This window comes from Eurytemora carolleeae, unplaced genomic scaffold (assembly GCF_000591075.1).
Source record: "Eurytemora carolleeae unplaced genomic scaffold, Eaff_2.0 scaffold292, whole genome shotgun sequence".
NCBI lineage: Eukaryota > Metazoa > Arthropoda > Copepoda > Calanoida > Temoridae > Eurytemora > Eurytemora carolleeae.
This window is the reverse complement of record NW_019396324.1, coordinates 246,619-263,116: the sequence shown is the minus strand read 5'-3', so window position 1 is coordinate 263,116 and position 16,498 is coordinate 246,619. Positions and strand designations below refer to the sequence as shown.

The 16,498-nt window shown below is 32.0% G+C and overlaps 1 protein-coding gene across 1 annotated transcript; it reads left to right on the top strand.

The window, feature by feature from the left end:
- Positions 1–13,038: 13,038 nt before the first annotated feature.
- LOC111700957 (chitinase-3-like protein 1) lies at positions 13,039–15,657 on the top strand. The gene is made up of 2 exons (XM_023472044.1): positions 13,039–13,145; positions 13,886–15,657. The coding sequence occupies exons 1-2, from the start codon at positions 13,115–13,117 to the stop codon at positions 15,538–15,540; spliced, it is 1,686 nt and encodes a 561-aa protein (XP_023327812.1). The 5' UTR covers positions 13,039–13,114; the 3' UTR covers positions 15,541–15,657.
- Positions 15,658–16,498: the final 841 nt, after the last annotated feature.

The following is a 16,498-nucleotide window of genomic DNA, read 5'->3' as shown; positions in this document are numbered from 1 at the left end:
CCATAGGTTTGATTTCATGATTGAAAATTAATAGTTTTAAGAAAAGAGCTTATTAATATATATATAACTATAAATATACTTTCCGTGTCTGTCTGTTGGTTGGTTTATTTGTATCCAAAATTTTGTGTGGGACCTTACATGACCCCAGGGAAGGTTTAGGAATGATCAAAATTTCAAAAATTAGCCTCCAACAAAATTCGATTGGCATTAAATTTTGAAAATCCACGATATTTTTTTTTAAATCCGCGAACTTTTTTGTTTGTTTTTGTTTTACAATGTATACTAAGAGAAATTGTTCATAATTGAAATAGAAGATGGGCGCGAAGCTATCTGTAAGCCTTGTATCAAATTCAAACGATAGCATTCAAACAATATCATTCAAACTTTAGCATTCAAACGATATCATTCAAACGATATCATTCAAACAATATCATTCAAACGATATCATTCAAACGATATCATTCAAACGATAGCATTCAAACAATATCATTCAAACAATACCATTCAAACAATATCATTCAAACAATAGCAATCAAACAATATCATTCAAACAATATCATTCAAACAATATCATTCAAACAATATCATTCAAACAATATCATTCAAACGGCAAAATTGCATTTTAAAATTGATAACATCATAATACAAAAATTTAAGACCTTTTTTAAAATCTATTTTATGACTCTAAACCAAATTTTAGTTAATTTCATTTTTCGAGACAGCGCATTCACATTGCAAACTACACATAAGGATAAGGTCAGATTCATGCAACATTACTGTTTCAACTTTATGACCTGGTAACTCCGTTAGCTTCGATTTCACGCCATTAGCGCCTGATCAAATCAGGGTTCAGTCATGTGTTTGTTGTCTATTCTGAACCAATAGAAATTGTATGGCGGTAACATCTATCTTTCTATCTATCTCATTATCCAATTAGAGATATGAATCCTTAAATCGGCGCTGTCAGTAAATGGTAATATTTACTTCTACTGAAACCATAGTGACATAATATGATTAAAGAACATTTATCCATTCTCAAAGTCTAACAAAACATTTGAAAATTCGAATTTTTTCGTTTATTCGATATTTCGAAGAATTGATTGCGATAGAAGTGTTTTTATTTCTTTATAATATTTGTGTATGTTACATATAATATATGTGTACGGTACATATAATATATGTATACGGTACTTAAAATATATGTGTACGGTACATATAATATATGTGTACGGTACATATAATATATGTGTACGGTACATATAATAAATGTGTACGGTACATATAATATATGTGTACGGTGCATATAATATATGTGTATGGTACATATAATAAATGTGTACGGTACATATATTATATGTGTACGGTACATATAAAGGTGTATAGAACGTTATTTCCTTATAAGGGGCTGGTTATATGTATGTATTTATATATATATTTCCGAATATTTGACTTTTTGGTATTTTATTTCTGAGGATTTGTAGTGTAAGAGGGGAAATGTTGAATAATGAAAGAGGCCGGATTTGTGAATATATAAAGTAAAAATACCTCTTCCTGTCAAAATATAATATTTTCTAAATACAGTTTTATTTCTCATTCACTCCACAGTCCATAGAGTTTTCTCGGTTGCACGACATCTTGGATTAATTTTCAATATTTGTCAGAGATAAGAAATTATAAGGTGCTTTTCTACTTAACTATCTATATAATAAAGCTTTCGCTCATATATGTATACATATATATATTTACATAGATACATATACAAAGGTTTATAACTTTAATGCTATGGAAACAGCAATACTAAGTTTATAGCTTTATTGTTATATTAATAGCAACACTGAGGTCATAACTTAATTTTTATACTAATAGCAATACTAAGCGTATAGCTTTATTGTTATATTAATAGTAATACTAAGTTCATAGCTTTATTGTGATATCAAAAACACAATATAGTTTATAGCTTTATTGTGCAGATATTAATAGTAATACTAAGGTTTATAGCTTTATTATTATACTAATAGCAATACTAAGGTTATATATATCTTTATTGTCATACTAATAGCAATACTAAGGTTATATATAGCTTTATTGTCATACTAATAGCAATACTAATTGGTTATGAATAGCTTTATTAGTATACTAATAGCAATACTAAGTTTATATATAGCTTTATTGTTAAACTAATAGCAATAATAATTTTATATATAGCTTTATTGTTATACTAATAGCAATACTAAGGTTATATATAGCTTTATTTTTATTCTAATAGCAATACTAAGGTTGTATGTTGCTTTCTTGTTATACTAATAGCAATACTAAGGTTATATATATCTTTATTATTGCTTCTGAAATGCTATAAAAGTCATGAAAAATGCTAATTTTGTAAAACTTACAGATAAAGTAAATTTGACGTTAACCTCAAATCTTGCATGCTTTTAAAATCATAAATATAATTAAAAATAATAAATATAATTAAAAATAATAAATATAATTGAAAACCAGAGGAGCTATGAGGTAACAATGCTGTACCATTAGTTTGGCACAGATTTGACATTAAGTCTAGATTAGAGGGACTCTATGAGCCTCTCTGGGCCTCTGTGGGCCTATATGAGCCTCTATGAGCTTATATGGGTCTCTATGAGTCTTAAACCCTAGTCCCGGGGTTCAAAGGACCAGAGAAAAGAAGGAATTGAGAGAATAAAGAAACGTTCTAAAGAAAGAATTAAAACTCCTTATGAGACAAGAAGAGATAAACTACAGTTTTCATTTTACAAATTATTTTCTCTTTGACATTTGCTAAAGTCCTTATAATAACATAATAATACTACATAATACGTCAGCTTGTTCTCAAACTTGGGTTTTCCCAGCTGCATCGATTGGCCCAGAAATCGACGTACCCTTATTTTAGCGAAAATATTGCCTAAAAATATTTTCGAACTAAATCAAAGTTGATTTAGTTTAATTCAAATCTAGCAGTTTTGTTCTTCTTCCAGTTCCTTATTAAACGAAGAAAACTGGTTTTTGGGGTTAGTGACCTGAAACCATGAAAATACAAATACGTGTACTGTGTGTGATGTAGATGTAAAGATATATTAATTTAGGATCAAAATTAAGGTCTGTAAATGTAAAGAGGCTCTGCACTACAATGTGTATTTAGCCGTTTATTGGATAAAAACGTTATACCTTCTTTTTTCTTAAGGTTACAGGAAATTGTGTGCATAAAGAATATAAAAAGAGTTTTCATGTCTGAAAATAGTAATTGTTTATCGTTTTGCTTTGTTTTAAGAAAATGAATAAAAATTAAAAAAGATTCTGAAACTGTATATTCTATTTAAATTTTCACTCATCAAACTTTGCAATATCTTTATCGTCAAAAAAAATTAACGATACAATAATAATTGTTATTTTTTTTTGCATTTATCTTCAGTTAAGGTCAAACGGAATATTTTATATAGGTTTCTACATTTCATTTTTAAACATGTTTTAACTTTCATTGTTACAGAAAGGATTTGAGTTTTTGACACAAACTCAAAATTTCTAATCCCTATATTTTTAATTTCTAATTGTAAGTCTGATTTCAAATTCAGGAAACTAGGCTTTCAGAGCTCTTCGCGCTCATTTTCTATTTCATTTGTGAACATTTTCTCTTTGAGTACATTGTAAAACAAAACCAAAAAATAAGTTCACGGATTTTCAAATACAATGAAAATCGAGTTTTGTTGGGGACTAACTTTTGAAATTTGTATCATTCATAAACCTTCCCTGTGGTCATGTGAGGTTTCACACAAAAGCTAGGCCCGATCGGTTCAGCCGTTTTGATACGAACAAACAATCAAACAAACAGACACCCAGACAAGCAAATTATATATATAGATATATATATATATATATATATTTGATCTGATAGAATTCATAGTTTGAAGTAGGATATCGGGTTGCAGCAAGCAAAGATAAAAATCAGCGTGTGCGGCAATAACTTAAAACTTAAATCTTTGTATCGATAATTTTGAACTTTTTATAATTGCTATTAGTGTCATGATTTTGTTCTTTCCGAATAAGATATATCAAATGTTTAAGGATAAAAGTGGAACTAAACACTAAACAGGCCATGTGCTTCAATTTCAAACGGTTAATATATTTGCAGAGGCCGAATTTAAAGAGTTTGAGCCGCCGCGGCTTAGATTAAATCCGGGGCTCAAATATCGTTGGTTTCACTTAAAATTGTATTCAATTTTTCAATATTTAAGCCGGGCGTTCAATTGAAACTGTTTTTGGGGGATTTGTGACGCGGCTTAAATTCATTAAATTCGGACAGAGTCTACATATAATATAAAAACCAGAAAGTGGTAATAATGAATAAAAAAATCAATCTTAACTTAATCCTATGACCTGATATACATCAAGGAAATGGGTGAATATTTGTTATGTAGGGCAGCGTGAGCTGGTCAAAGGAATTCAGTCTCTGAAACAAACTCGAGTATATTCTAATTACAATATCTTTGCAGCCTGATGGTGTAAACCTTTGATAGTTTAAACTTAGATAATCTGATCTGACAGAATTCAGAGTTTGAAACAGATAAGGTCTGCGACATTGAGTTGCAAATATATAGGGATTAGAAAACAGAGTTCGAAACAAAGACTTAATTCCTTTGACCCACTCCCCCCACCCTCCCCGCCTTTCGAATGAATTTTTAAATATAAAATATTCAGATAAGAGGGAAAACTGACGATAAAAAAGTGAAAACTAGAAAGGAAGAGTGGGGGGTGGTGTTAAATTACAAAAGAATGGAAGATAGAAATGTAAATACCAAAATAAACATTTCCGGGATGGAATGATAAAAATTTCAGGATGAATGGTATTGGTGCAAATGTTCACAAAAGCAACCTTAAAATATATATTTATATATAATGGGCTAAATAATGGGATAAATTTAAAATGCACAAAAAGTGAATAAATTATCCGCAAACTTTTTATTCTCTTCAAATATAATTGCTTAACTGTTTTCCATATAACATCCTTGGTTACTGGAATTCCTTTTTGTTTTTTAAACTTTATCATCAAGTTTGGCTGATATATATGTTGATAGATACGTAAATATTTCGTGATCAAAGATATATAGGAAATCTAAAGTAAAGGTTTGATCGACGAGACGGATTAGAATGATGATTAAATTATGAATCCTAGCCACGGAGCAGGGACGGATTAAAATGATGATTAAATTATGAATACATAGCTACGAAGTAAGGACGGATTATAATGATGATTAAACTATGAATACTAGCTACGGAGCAGGGATGGTTTAGAATGATGATTAAATTATGAATACTAGCTACGGAGTAAGGACGGATTAGAATGATGATTAAATTATAAATCCTAGCTACGGACCAGGGATGGTTTAGAATGATGATTAAATTATGAATACTAGCTACGGAGTAAGGACGGATTATAATGATGATTAAACTAAGAATACTAGCTACGGAGTAAGGACGGATTAGAATGATGTTTTACAGAGCAGGGACGGATTAGAATGATGATTAAATTATGAATACTAGCTACGGAGTAGGAACGGTTTAGAATGATGATTAAACTATGAATATTAGCTACGGAGTAAGGACGGATTAGAATGATGATTAAACTATAAATACTAGCTGCGGAGTAAGGACGGATTAGAATAATGATTAAACTATGAATCCTAGCTACAGAGCGGAGGATCTGAAACTGAACAGAAGGAGAACCCACGGGAAGAGTCTCTCTCAAGGGTTCGAAGAGAAAAATTTCTCCGGGTCCTTGGTTCCGATCCTTCCTAACTCTCTATCCCAGATCCTAACCTTGATCTTAACCCTGATCCTGGTTCTTAGATCTTCCTGCATCTGATACATGGTTACCCATGAGGATGAGACTTCAGAGACGACTGGATAGAATTTACACTGTCAATTTCCTCATATTCACGATTCTCTGCAACTTGAAACTTGTTTCTTTCTTTTTACATTCATCAATTTCAATTAAAAGATTGTATGAAGCGCAAAATACTTTAACCTTTGTATCATCATATTATATGAGAGTCAAGTCCGCATTACAGTCTGATCCTTTGTGGGTAACCCAACACATAAACCATGATATAGGATACAAACACAATCTTATAGATATGGAAACAGGAGAGGATCCCGTGGATTTAACGGTTCTATTAATATTCCAGAAAGCTGCGACTTTCGATCACAATTTGACCCATTAAACATTTTTTTTGCATTTTTTCAGAAATACTTTTTTGTCGGCATATGCATTTTGAATGAAAAAGAAAAGAGCAAGCAAATCCGTAAGTTTTAAGAATTATAGACCAAAACACGATTGATTTCAAATAGAATAAACCGAATGCCACTCTGGTTAGTCCGGTGTGGGATGTGTAGACTGTAGAACCTTGAGATACACCAGACCCTGATAAAGGGCCGAGAGAAGCAACAAAGAGACCATGGTATCTGGATACCAAGAAAAGAATAGAAAAATAAAAGGAATTATAAAAAAAATTTCAAATCAATGTACATTTTAAAACCCCGTTTTCAGTAGGTTTTTCAGTTAAGAGGTTTTTTTGGCAAAAAGAAAGTAGAACTTAATTTGTGAAAAGTAGAGTACAGACATAATTTAATGGTATAGTTGAGAATGTATATATAATTGTATTATATGAAGCATATACGATATTCCTCTGGAGATATGCAATAATAAAGAAGATGTTGGATGGCTCCTACTACTACAATCTTATTATATTACTAGGCTTCCAGGGCGCTACAAGCCAATCTTCTAATTTAACTTTTAATTTTGCGGATTTACAATTTTTTGAAATTTTGAGCATCCAAAAACCTTCCCCGGATCATGTGAGTTCCCACACACTATTTGGGCCCGATCGGTTCAGTCGTTTGTACGTTCATCGGTTAAAATAGACAAGCAAAGTATTTGATGTACATTGTACATTGTACAATGATGACTCTACAAAAATTGAAAAATTGCCTCATACACTAATTGTATATCTTTGTAACCTAAAAGACAACCCAAATCATATTTTCAACTTTGGCTAATAATTACAGATATTTCGGTACCCGCTCATCCTACCTAGAGGAAACTGACATAAATGTTTTCTGACTTAATGATTATCCGAAAGGTTGAGGTCGGTTTGGAGGATCGAGTTTGATTGAAGTTTGACGGAAACGGAAAGTCGATTTAAATCCGTATAAAGGCGCGTGAAACAAAAACACTACCCAATAATTTCTTTGAACTACTCGATAATTAGCTTGGATAGCAACGACATTTTTTAGTTTAAAATTACATCATTATAGGCCAAAACTTTAGCCATTAAATCTGGCTATACTTAGGAGATTCTAATGCATAGCCGGATACATTGCAATGAAGGCAACTAATGCACGACACCGGAAAAGCCTAGGAAAATCAAGTTTGTTGAAAATCCCTCTGTACAAAGTAGTGTATACTCCCTTTAAGTCAATAAAGTTTGGAAATAGTCTTTTTTTTTCAATTTACTAAGTATTTACTCTGAGCTGAAGTAGAAATATTGCGTGATGCTTTTCTTTTTTATTATCAATTCAAACAGTATAAAAAATAAACCTTTCACTAAACTTTTCTAGTTCATGGAGGTTCAATCAATCTTTGAAATCTAGAGACTAAGGCAGCCATTTCATATTTTAAATTTATCATGTTTACAGGAGTAACAAAAAAAATATTTAATTTCCATGTAAAAAATGTTCTGTGAAAAATATTTGGAAACAAATTATTACTTGAATTTTTATTCAATGCAACACAGTTTTTAAAAGGAGGGCTTTGCTGTTTTGTTAACAACATAAAGATTTATTTTTTGAGAAACTCTAGAAAAATAGGAAATGATATGAGTAAATTCCTCTCACAAAAATAGAATCTATATATATATAAAAGCAGCACGCACTGTCTTGGGAACCCAGCTTTGACTGAGTTCCCAAACAAAAATGTTGGGCAAATTGGTCTAGAGGTTCATGGACATCCAAACAAACAAACAAAGTAGTAATCTCTGTTTTTATGTCCGATCATAACTCATGAATCCCTTGACTGATTCGTCTCAAATTTTGATTGGGGGAACTCGAGAATTTTCATAGCTTGGATTTAGAATTCTAAGTTGAGTGCGCTGACTTGTATAGTGAAAATTCATACAAATCTGAGTTCCCAAGCAAGTATTGTTTATTGCTGTAAGATTTAAAGATGAAAAATGATTGACACATACTTATAAATCTGTTTCCATTTACCCTCAAGGGTTTGTTATAACCTATAAATATTCACGTAAAAATCGAAAAGAAGTTTGTTTTTAGATTGAAAAATTAAAATTTCTGTAAAAGTTCGTTAATTAGATCGACCCCCACCCCCACTTTATACACATACGCTACAATATATTATACTTTTTTACTTTTGTCCCATGATTAACCATTTTAAATTAACTAGGCTTTTAGAGCGAATCACGCCAATCTTCTATTTCAATTGTGAACATGTTCTCTTTGTATAAACATTGTAAAACAAAACAAAACAAAAAATTTCGCGGATTTCATAAAAAATTTCGTGGATTTTCAAAATGTTCAAAAATTGAATTTTGTTAGAGGCAAATTTTTGAAAATTCGATCATCCATATACACTTCCTGGGGTCGCGCGAAGTTCCACAAAAAATGTGGGCCGATCGGTTCAGCTGTTTTTACGTTAATGGATACAAACAAACATACAAACAGACACCCAAGCAAAGTATATATATTATAGATAGCTAAAGGTGAATTAGGTTTTACCCAAGAAGATCTATCTCATGATGTTAATCGTTTTGATTTTTTTTCAAAACTTTTATTAAAACTTCCAAGATTTCAAAACTGTTTTAAATAAAAGTTTGTTTTAATAAACTTTACAATATTTTTATCCAAAAAAAAAAGAATAAGGTGTAAAAAACAAGTTTTACAACATTTTCGTATTTGGGTCGTTTCAGTTTCAGTTTCAGTTTCAGTTTCAGTTTCAGTTTCAGTTTCAGTTTCAGTTTCAGTTTCAGTTTCAGTTTCAGTTTCAGTTTCAGTTTCAGTTTCAGATTCAGATTCGGTTTCAGATTCTGTTTCAGTTTCAGTTTCAGTTTAAGTTTCAGTTTCAATTTCAGTTTCAGTTTCAGTTTCAGTCTATTTTCTGTAAAAGTCAAAATTTTGCATAGTGTAAAAAAGCAAATGTGTAAACAAAGGAATTGAGTTTTTGCCACAAATCCCAATTTTATAATACCTGTATCTCAACAACCAGATGATGCATACCTTTCATATTTCAAACTTACATTATTTGATCCACCAGAATTCATAATTTGAAATATCTACGGTCTACGACATTTGGTTTTAAAGAAATTGGGTTTTAAAAATCCGAGTTTGTGGCAAAGACTCAATTCCTTTGAAAACATTTGTTTTTCTGACAGTTTATGCCAAATTTTTCCCATGAATTAAAAAAAGAACCAACCAAGATTGATATATATTTGATGGGCCCCCCGTTCAGAAATATTAAAATCCATATTTGATTCAATTCTAATTCAAAATTCACAAGATTTGAGTCAGCAACTTAATACGGTCGGTTCAAAGGGAGGGTGTTCAAATTTTAGAAAATAAGAAAAGGATTAAAAATACAGTCTTGGTTTTTTTTCAATGCTGGTCATTTTTATGGCAACCGCCTCAGAATCTAATTTTCAAATTCCAATATTTTTAGAACCTGACGGTGTAAACTTTTGTACTTTCAATTTTACCCATGACTCAGCAGAACTAAAGCAGAACCCGTGGTTTAAAATTTTAAAAGCTAGGTTTCGTGATTTTCCTTAACCTCCGAGAAAACAATATTGGTTTCAAAATCCTTTATTCGATAGAATTCCAATTTGTTATTGAGCAAGTGTCGGAAAATGTCTGCAGTCTGACGACAAGATGAAAGTATGATTAATATTCTGTTTTATATTGAAGGGAATGTCACATATTTCTAAAAACACATAATGCCTTATTTTTTTATTTTGATCAAAGCTGAGCAAATCAACTTATCGTTCATGAGTGCCAACCAGCCAACCAATCCCCTTAACCAGGGTCTGGTTTACAATCCCCTTAACCAGGGTCTGGTTTACAATCCCTTTAACCAAGGTCTGGTTTACAATCCCTTAAACCAGAATCGGGTTTACAATCCCTTTAACCAGAATCTGGTATTGAAACGTTAAAAGTTTATGAATAACCTTGAATTTAAGATAGAGGAGGAAAAAGCAGATTTAGAAGGAAAACTGCTCCTGTCGTAAACAAATAGGGAGTTGAAATAAACCACAGTCTTCTAAAATAATTGATTTAAGAAATTAGACCCGGGCCGACTTTAAGCTTTCGCCAGGCCTCACGAAGCCAACATATTTTTGTTTTGTTCGAAATAAAAATATTTCTAGTTTTCTAGTCAAATAATTTTTTTCTGGATTTAAGGATTTTTCGGCGAAATTGTAATATATTTTCGCATATTTTAGATTAGAGAAAATAATTTGCATTTTTTTTGTATTTAAAGTCAAATGTTTTTGGAAGATTTTTAAAAGAGCCTTAAGTCCAAAAGTGAATCCTATTGAAGGGTGAATAATAATCACCCCCCCCCCCACCCTTTGCCCCCTCCCTCCTAAACCAGGATTTATATAATGGAAGTCTAATGTAATAAACTTAGATATTGATATAAATAGTTTAAATACAGGATTATATTTAATGCATGATATGGTAGTAAATGTGACTTCGGAATATGAATTTGAAATTATGAGTCTATATAAAATGTGCATTAGTTCTAATAGGAATTGAGTCTTTGTTTGAAACTAAAATTTTCTTATCTAGCTCAAGAATACAGAGAGAGCTGTATCTGGATTCATACATACTTAAGAATACATAGAGAGTTGTATCTGGATTGATACATACTTAAGAATACATAGAGAGTTGTATCTGGATTAATACATACTTAAGAATACAGAGAAAGCTGTATCTGGATGAATAGAGAGATAGTTGTATCTGAATTGATACATAATTAAGAATACTAAGAAAGTTATATCTGGATTGATACATACTTAATAATACAGAGAGAGCTGTATCTGGATTGATACATACTTAAGAATACATAGAGCACCAACATTGGGTTGATAAAGAAGACAATCAACAGGACTATCCGACGCAACAAGGTTGACGCGGTCAGATTTATGCTTCATATAGGTTTAATTTACTTTTACTAAAGGGGGAGAGGTGTGTGCAGAGAGAGTTGTATCTGGATTGATACATACTTAAGAATACTGCGAGAGTTGTTTATGGTTTGATACATACTTAAGAATTCTGCGAGAGTTGTACCTGGATTGATATAAACTTAAAGAACTATTGGAGTAAGGCATTGGTTACATACTTGACTAGACAAAGCTTTTAGCGACCGTTGTAAATCGGACATGCGGCCATGCCACTCTCTTAATGGAGAGTTACTAGAAAATACAATCATAGTTCCTGTAAGTTTCACTTCGCCTACAGAGCTACCCATTTAAGATGAGAATTAACGATTACAAATGTTTCCCAATTGATACATTGTTGAAGGCACTATGAGATGAATGGATACTATGTTTTTTCAAATATGGAAAATGTTGAATCAGACTGTAAAATGTATATTGTAATATGGAAAATGTTGAATCAGGCTGTATAATGTATATTCTAATATGGAAAATTTTGAATCAGGCTGTATAATGTATATTCGAATATGGAAAATGTTGAATCAGGCTGTAATAATGTATATTCAAATATGGAAAATGTTGAATCAGGCTGAATAATGTATATTCAAATATGGAAAATGTTGAATCAGGCTGTATAATGTATATTCAAATATGGAAAATGTTGAATCAGGCTGTATAATGTATATTCTAATATGGAAAATTTTGAATCAGGCTGTATAATGTATATTCGAATATGGAAAATTTTGAATCAGGCTGTAATAATGTATATTCAAATATGGAAAATGTTGAATCAGGCTGTATAATGTATATTCGAATATGGAAAATGTTGAATCAGGCTGTATAATGTATATTCGAATATGGAAAATGTTGAATCAGGCTGTTTAATGTATATTCGAATATGGAAAATGTTGAATCAGGCTGAATAATGTATATTCGAATATGAATAGATTTCAAGGAATCGGTTTCAATTTAAGATAAAGCAAGATTAAAGACGCGAGCTAGCAATAATACCCCCCCCCCCTCCTTTTTTGAGTTATTTCTTTTTAATTCAAAATTTTTGTTGACCTTTCAGAGCAAGGTACTAATGCAAGGAAAGTTAATTGCGGTCGCGTATACTCTGCGTTCATATTGAAACCAGCTTTCTCTCTGGGCGGAATTTGTAAACAAGAATAGATGATGATGAAGAAAAGTGTTCGTCTGGTATCCGAGGAGGTTAAAATTTTAATAATTTTGAAAATTTGCATGACCAGAATATTTCATAGTACAAAAAATGCGTACACCTCTGAAATAACTTTCCTTGCATTAGTACCTTGTTTCAGAGTAACCACAAGAATCAGAGAATAAAATTGTCATGATTGCGATTAGAATTGTAGAAATTTTTTTTTAATTCTAAGCATCCGGAAACCTTCTCCCTGGGGTCATATGAGTTGCCTCAAAAATTGTGGGTCCAATCGGTTCAGCCGTTTTGATGTTTATTGGATACAAACAGACAAGCAAAGTATAAGTATTATTCTAATACAAAGCAGTAAATTTCTCAAATTGTTTTTCAATTTATATTTTTACATAAACTGATAAAATATTTTAGTAATTTAATTTGTCCTTCTTAACATTTCTTTGTTAACTTGTTTACCCAGGATTCACGTCAATAGAAAGCTAGATAAGCATTCTTCCTGTTAGGTTATATATTGGCAGTTTAAAAAGGTTTTTATGCTTTTTTGATCCCTTTTATTTGCCTGAGCATTATAAAAATTACCAGGATGAGAAAAAAAGTTTGCTATTGTTAAATTGTTAAATTTGAAAATTTAAAACACCTAAACATTAGAGATTATAAATTGGAATAAAATATTTCAGTCTGTTTTTTTCTTATCAGTCAGGCCGGAGCCATGTTACTTCCCTTGGCAATTCTTGCCTTAGGTAAAATATAATTTTTTTTATAGAAGTTTAAAGAAGAAGAAAGTTCAAGGAGAGATCTTACACTTTTGCGTTCACAGAATTTCTAATGGAACGCTTAATTTTAAAAACCAGAATAATTTCCAGAAATAATAATCAAAACTTTTTCTGGCCAAAAATTGTTAAGTCTCTTTTCTTACATTCAGGGTTTCTTGCAGACTTCATCTGGTTCATTTCTGTGCTTTATCATTTAGTAAACCATTTCAATAAAAAAATGGAAAACGGAAACCAAAAATCAAGCTCCATATGTTCAGAGATTTTACAGTCCCATCCTGAGTGATTAACCCCGTTTGTATAATGTATATCCATAGTATGTAAACGAAATTGTATGCCTTTCATAAGCTTTATATATAGAACAACTGTTCTTTGTATTGTAAATCTAAAACCATCTCATTAAATCAAAATATGGCTAGGGAACCATCATGGTTTAAAATGTTAACAGATTAGCTTTCAACAACCAATAGAAAGAACCTTTCAGTTTCAACTCATTTACTTAACTAAGCGTTCAGTTATTAATTATATCTTATTATATCTACTTTGTTAATTTAATTCACAGTTTATGAACAGATTAAAAAAAGTACTAACTTATCTAATCAGTTTTAATAGAAAATGTGCGTTTTTCTTTTAGTAACTAATAACTCTCGATAATTTGTGGCTCCTTCTCTCTTTTTTGACGCTGAAGGACTGATACATATTGTCTTTAGGGCTTGCTGGTCAGGCAGAGGCCAAGCATCTTGGATGCTATTATGGAGTATGGGCATATACAAGACCGGGGATGGGAGAGTTCTGGCCAGAGGACATTGATGTTAGTCTCTGCGATGTAATCTACTACGGGTTTGGTAATGTTTTAAATGACACCTATGAGGTGTGTAGTTGGGATCCATGGTTTGACATGAGTATGGAGATTGATGGTGGAGATATGTCAATTCCTAACTGCATCCAGGAAAGAGATGGAGTTCAGTGGCCTCCTGGTTGTACAACCGACAGCGGACTTGAATACTGTCATCACAACGGAATGAGAAGAACAATTGCCTTGAAAGAAAAGAACCCAAATTTGAAAGTTCTTTTCTCTGTTGGAGGATGGACTGCTGGTGGGTGGATCTTTTCTCAAATGGCTCAGACAGAAGGAACAAGACTGATGTTTATCAGAAGTGCTGTTCATTTCCTCAAACATTTTGGATTTGACGGTCTTGATTTGGATTGGGAATATCCTGCATACGACATGTTGCCTGAGGTACCCACAGATCCAAATGACAAGTACCATTTTACCTCTCTAATGAAAGAAATGAGAGAAGCATTTGACAAGGATGGGTTACTCATAACATTTGCTGCTGCTCCAGATCCTTACAAGGCAAATAATGCTTATGAGATAGAAAAGGTACATCAGTATGTTGACTGGATTAACATAATGAATTATGATTATGGTGGCGCCTGGGATAAGTTTACTGGAATAGACGCTCCTCTTTACGGAAGATGGGAAGAAGGGTTCCAAGGCCATCCTCACTATGAGTTTAACATTCATGCAACTGTCCAGTACTATCTCAACAAGGGAGTTCCATCTGAAAAGCTATCCCTTGGTATTCACACTGAAGCCAAAGGATTTGTACTGAAGAACAATGATGACAATGGAATTTACTGCCCGGCTTCAGGATCTCCAAACATGACATTTTCCAGGCAAGAGGGATGGCTCAACTATTATGAAGTTCTTCAGTTCTTCTACAATGACACAATTGAGGATGCCAACTATCAAGATATGAAGCCTGGAATTGAGAACTGGAACTTTTTCACAGATGGATGTTATATGTCACCCTACGCATATCAAGGCCAGTTCTGGGTTTCCTATGACGATGAAATATCAGTTGACCTAAAAGCAAGATATGCAAACCATCACAAGCTAAAAGGAGCTTTTGTTTGGGAAATTGACACTGACAACTTCATGGGATTATGGGGAAAAGAAAAGTACACCATCACCAAAGCAATCGCAAATGCTCTGACATTTGGCAAAGGTCTAGAAGAGAACGAAATATTGGGAACTGCTGGTGAGAATGCTGCATGTGCTCCACAAGCTCCCCTCTGCGACCCAACCAATGGTAATGCAACCATTCCAACTCTATCGACAGCTCTCCCTACTCCTACAACTACACCAACCGAACATGATTGTGATGAAGTTGGGTGCAAGGAGAACGGAGATTTAACAGCATACCCTGGGGATTGTCACAAGTATTACAAATGTATCTTTGATGACTCTGGCATGTGCCACTTAGAGCAGTACACCTGTGATTCATGGTTTTTTGACCCCATGACTGACTCATGTGGGTGGGAGCCACTACCAGGAGATGACCATCTTTGTAAACAATAAATCCTTTAATATATACATACTGTAATAATTTATATATTGTGTCGCATATTTAAAATGTAAGAATGTGAATGAATGATACGTTTAAGTAATGTATAAAATAAACGTTATATTACTGTTCATAAGTTTTAATTGATTAAGATAGTGATGTTTGATCTAAAATAAAGAATAAATAGAGACTTTTATTTACTTTATTATCAAAGAATTTAATCTTCTTCATTGATTTTAACACTGCGTAATATCTAATCTTGAAACGTAAAACTCATGTATAAATGTCTCCCCAATCTACATCTTATACTTTATATACAGGGTGTCCCACGAAACATGACAGTTGGTGAATAGTTTGAAATGCCTTCTTCCATATAATGTATTAGATATTTAAGACTTTTTGTGTAGTTTATTTAGATAAAAAGTCTACTAAAATATATTTTACTTTCAAATCAATTTTGCTATAATACGACTGTCATATACTATTTTTTATTAGTCTCTTTACTATCAGACAACTTAAAAAAATATGGAAGAAGACATTTCAAACTATTCACCAACTGTCATTTTTCGTGGGACACCCTGTGTATGAAATATAAGATGTAGATTGTACAGTTTGAACAGATTTTTGTTGAAGTTAATTCTATTAAAAGTGTTCTAATAATATTCCATGAACCCATTTTATCATTGATCATTTTTGAAAGATTTCCTAAGGTATATGAATTTTAACATTTTTAATATTTTTATAGTTATTATATAGTTTATTATAACATAATATTTAGTTTATCGATTTTAAACCTTTTTCCTACAGTAATAACCACAATACGACTGTATAGCAATACTTTAGTGCATTTGATGTAGTTACAAAGCAAATAGTTGTACTGAACACTTATTAAATAACTCATTTTAAGTGAAAATGGTGTGCTTTCACTGCTTAACGGTTGTGCCCAATGATTATTGAACTATTAAAGAAGTA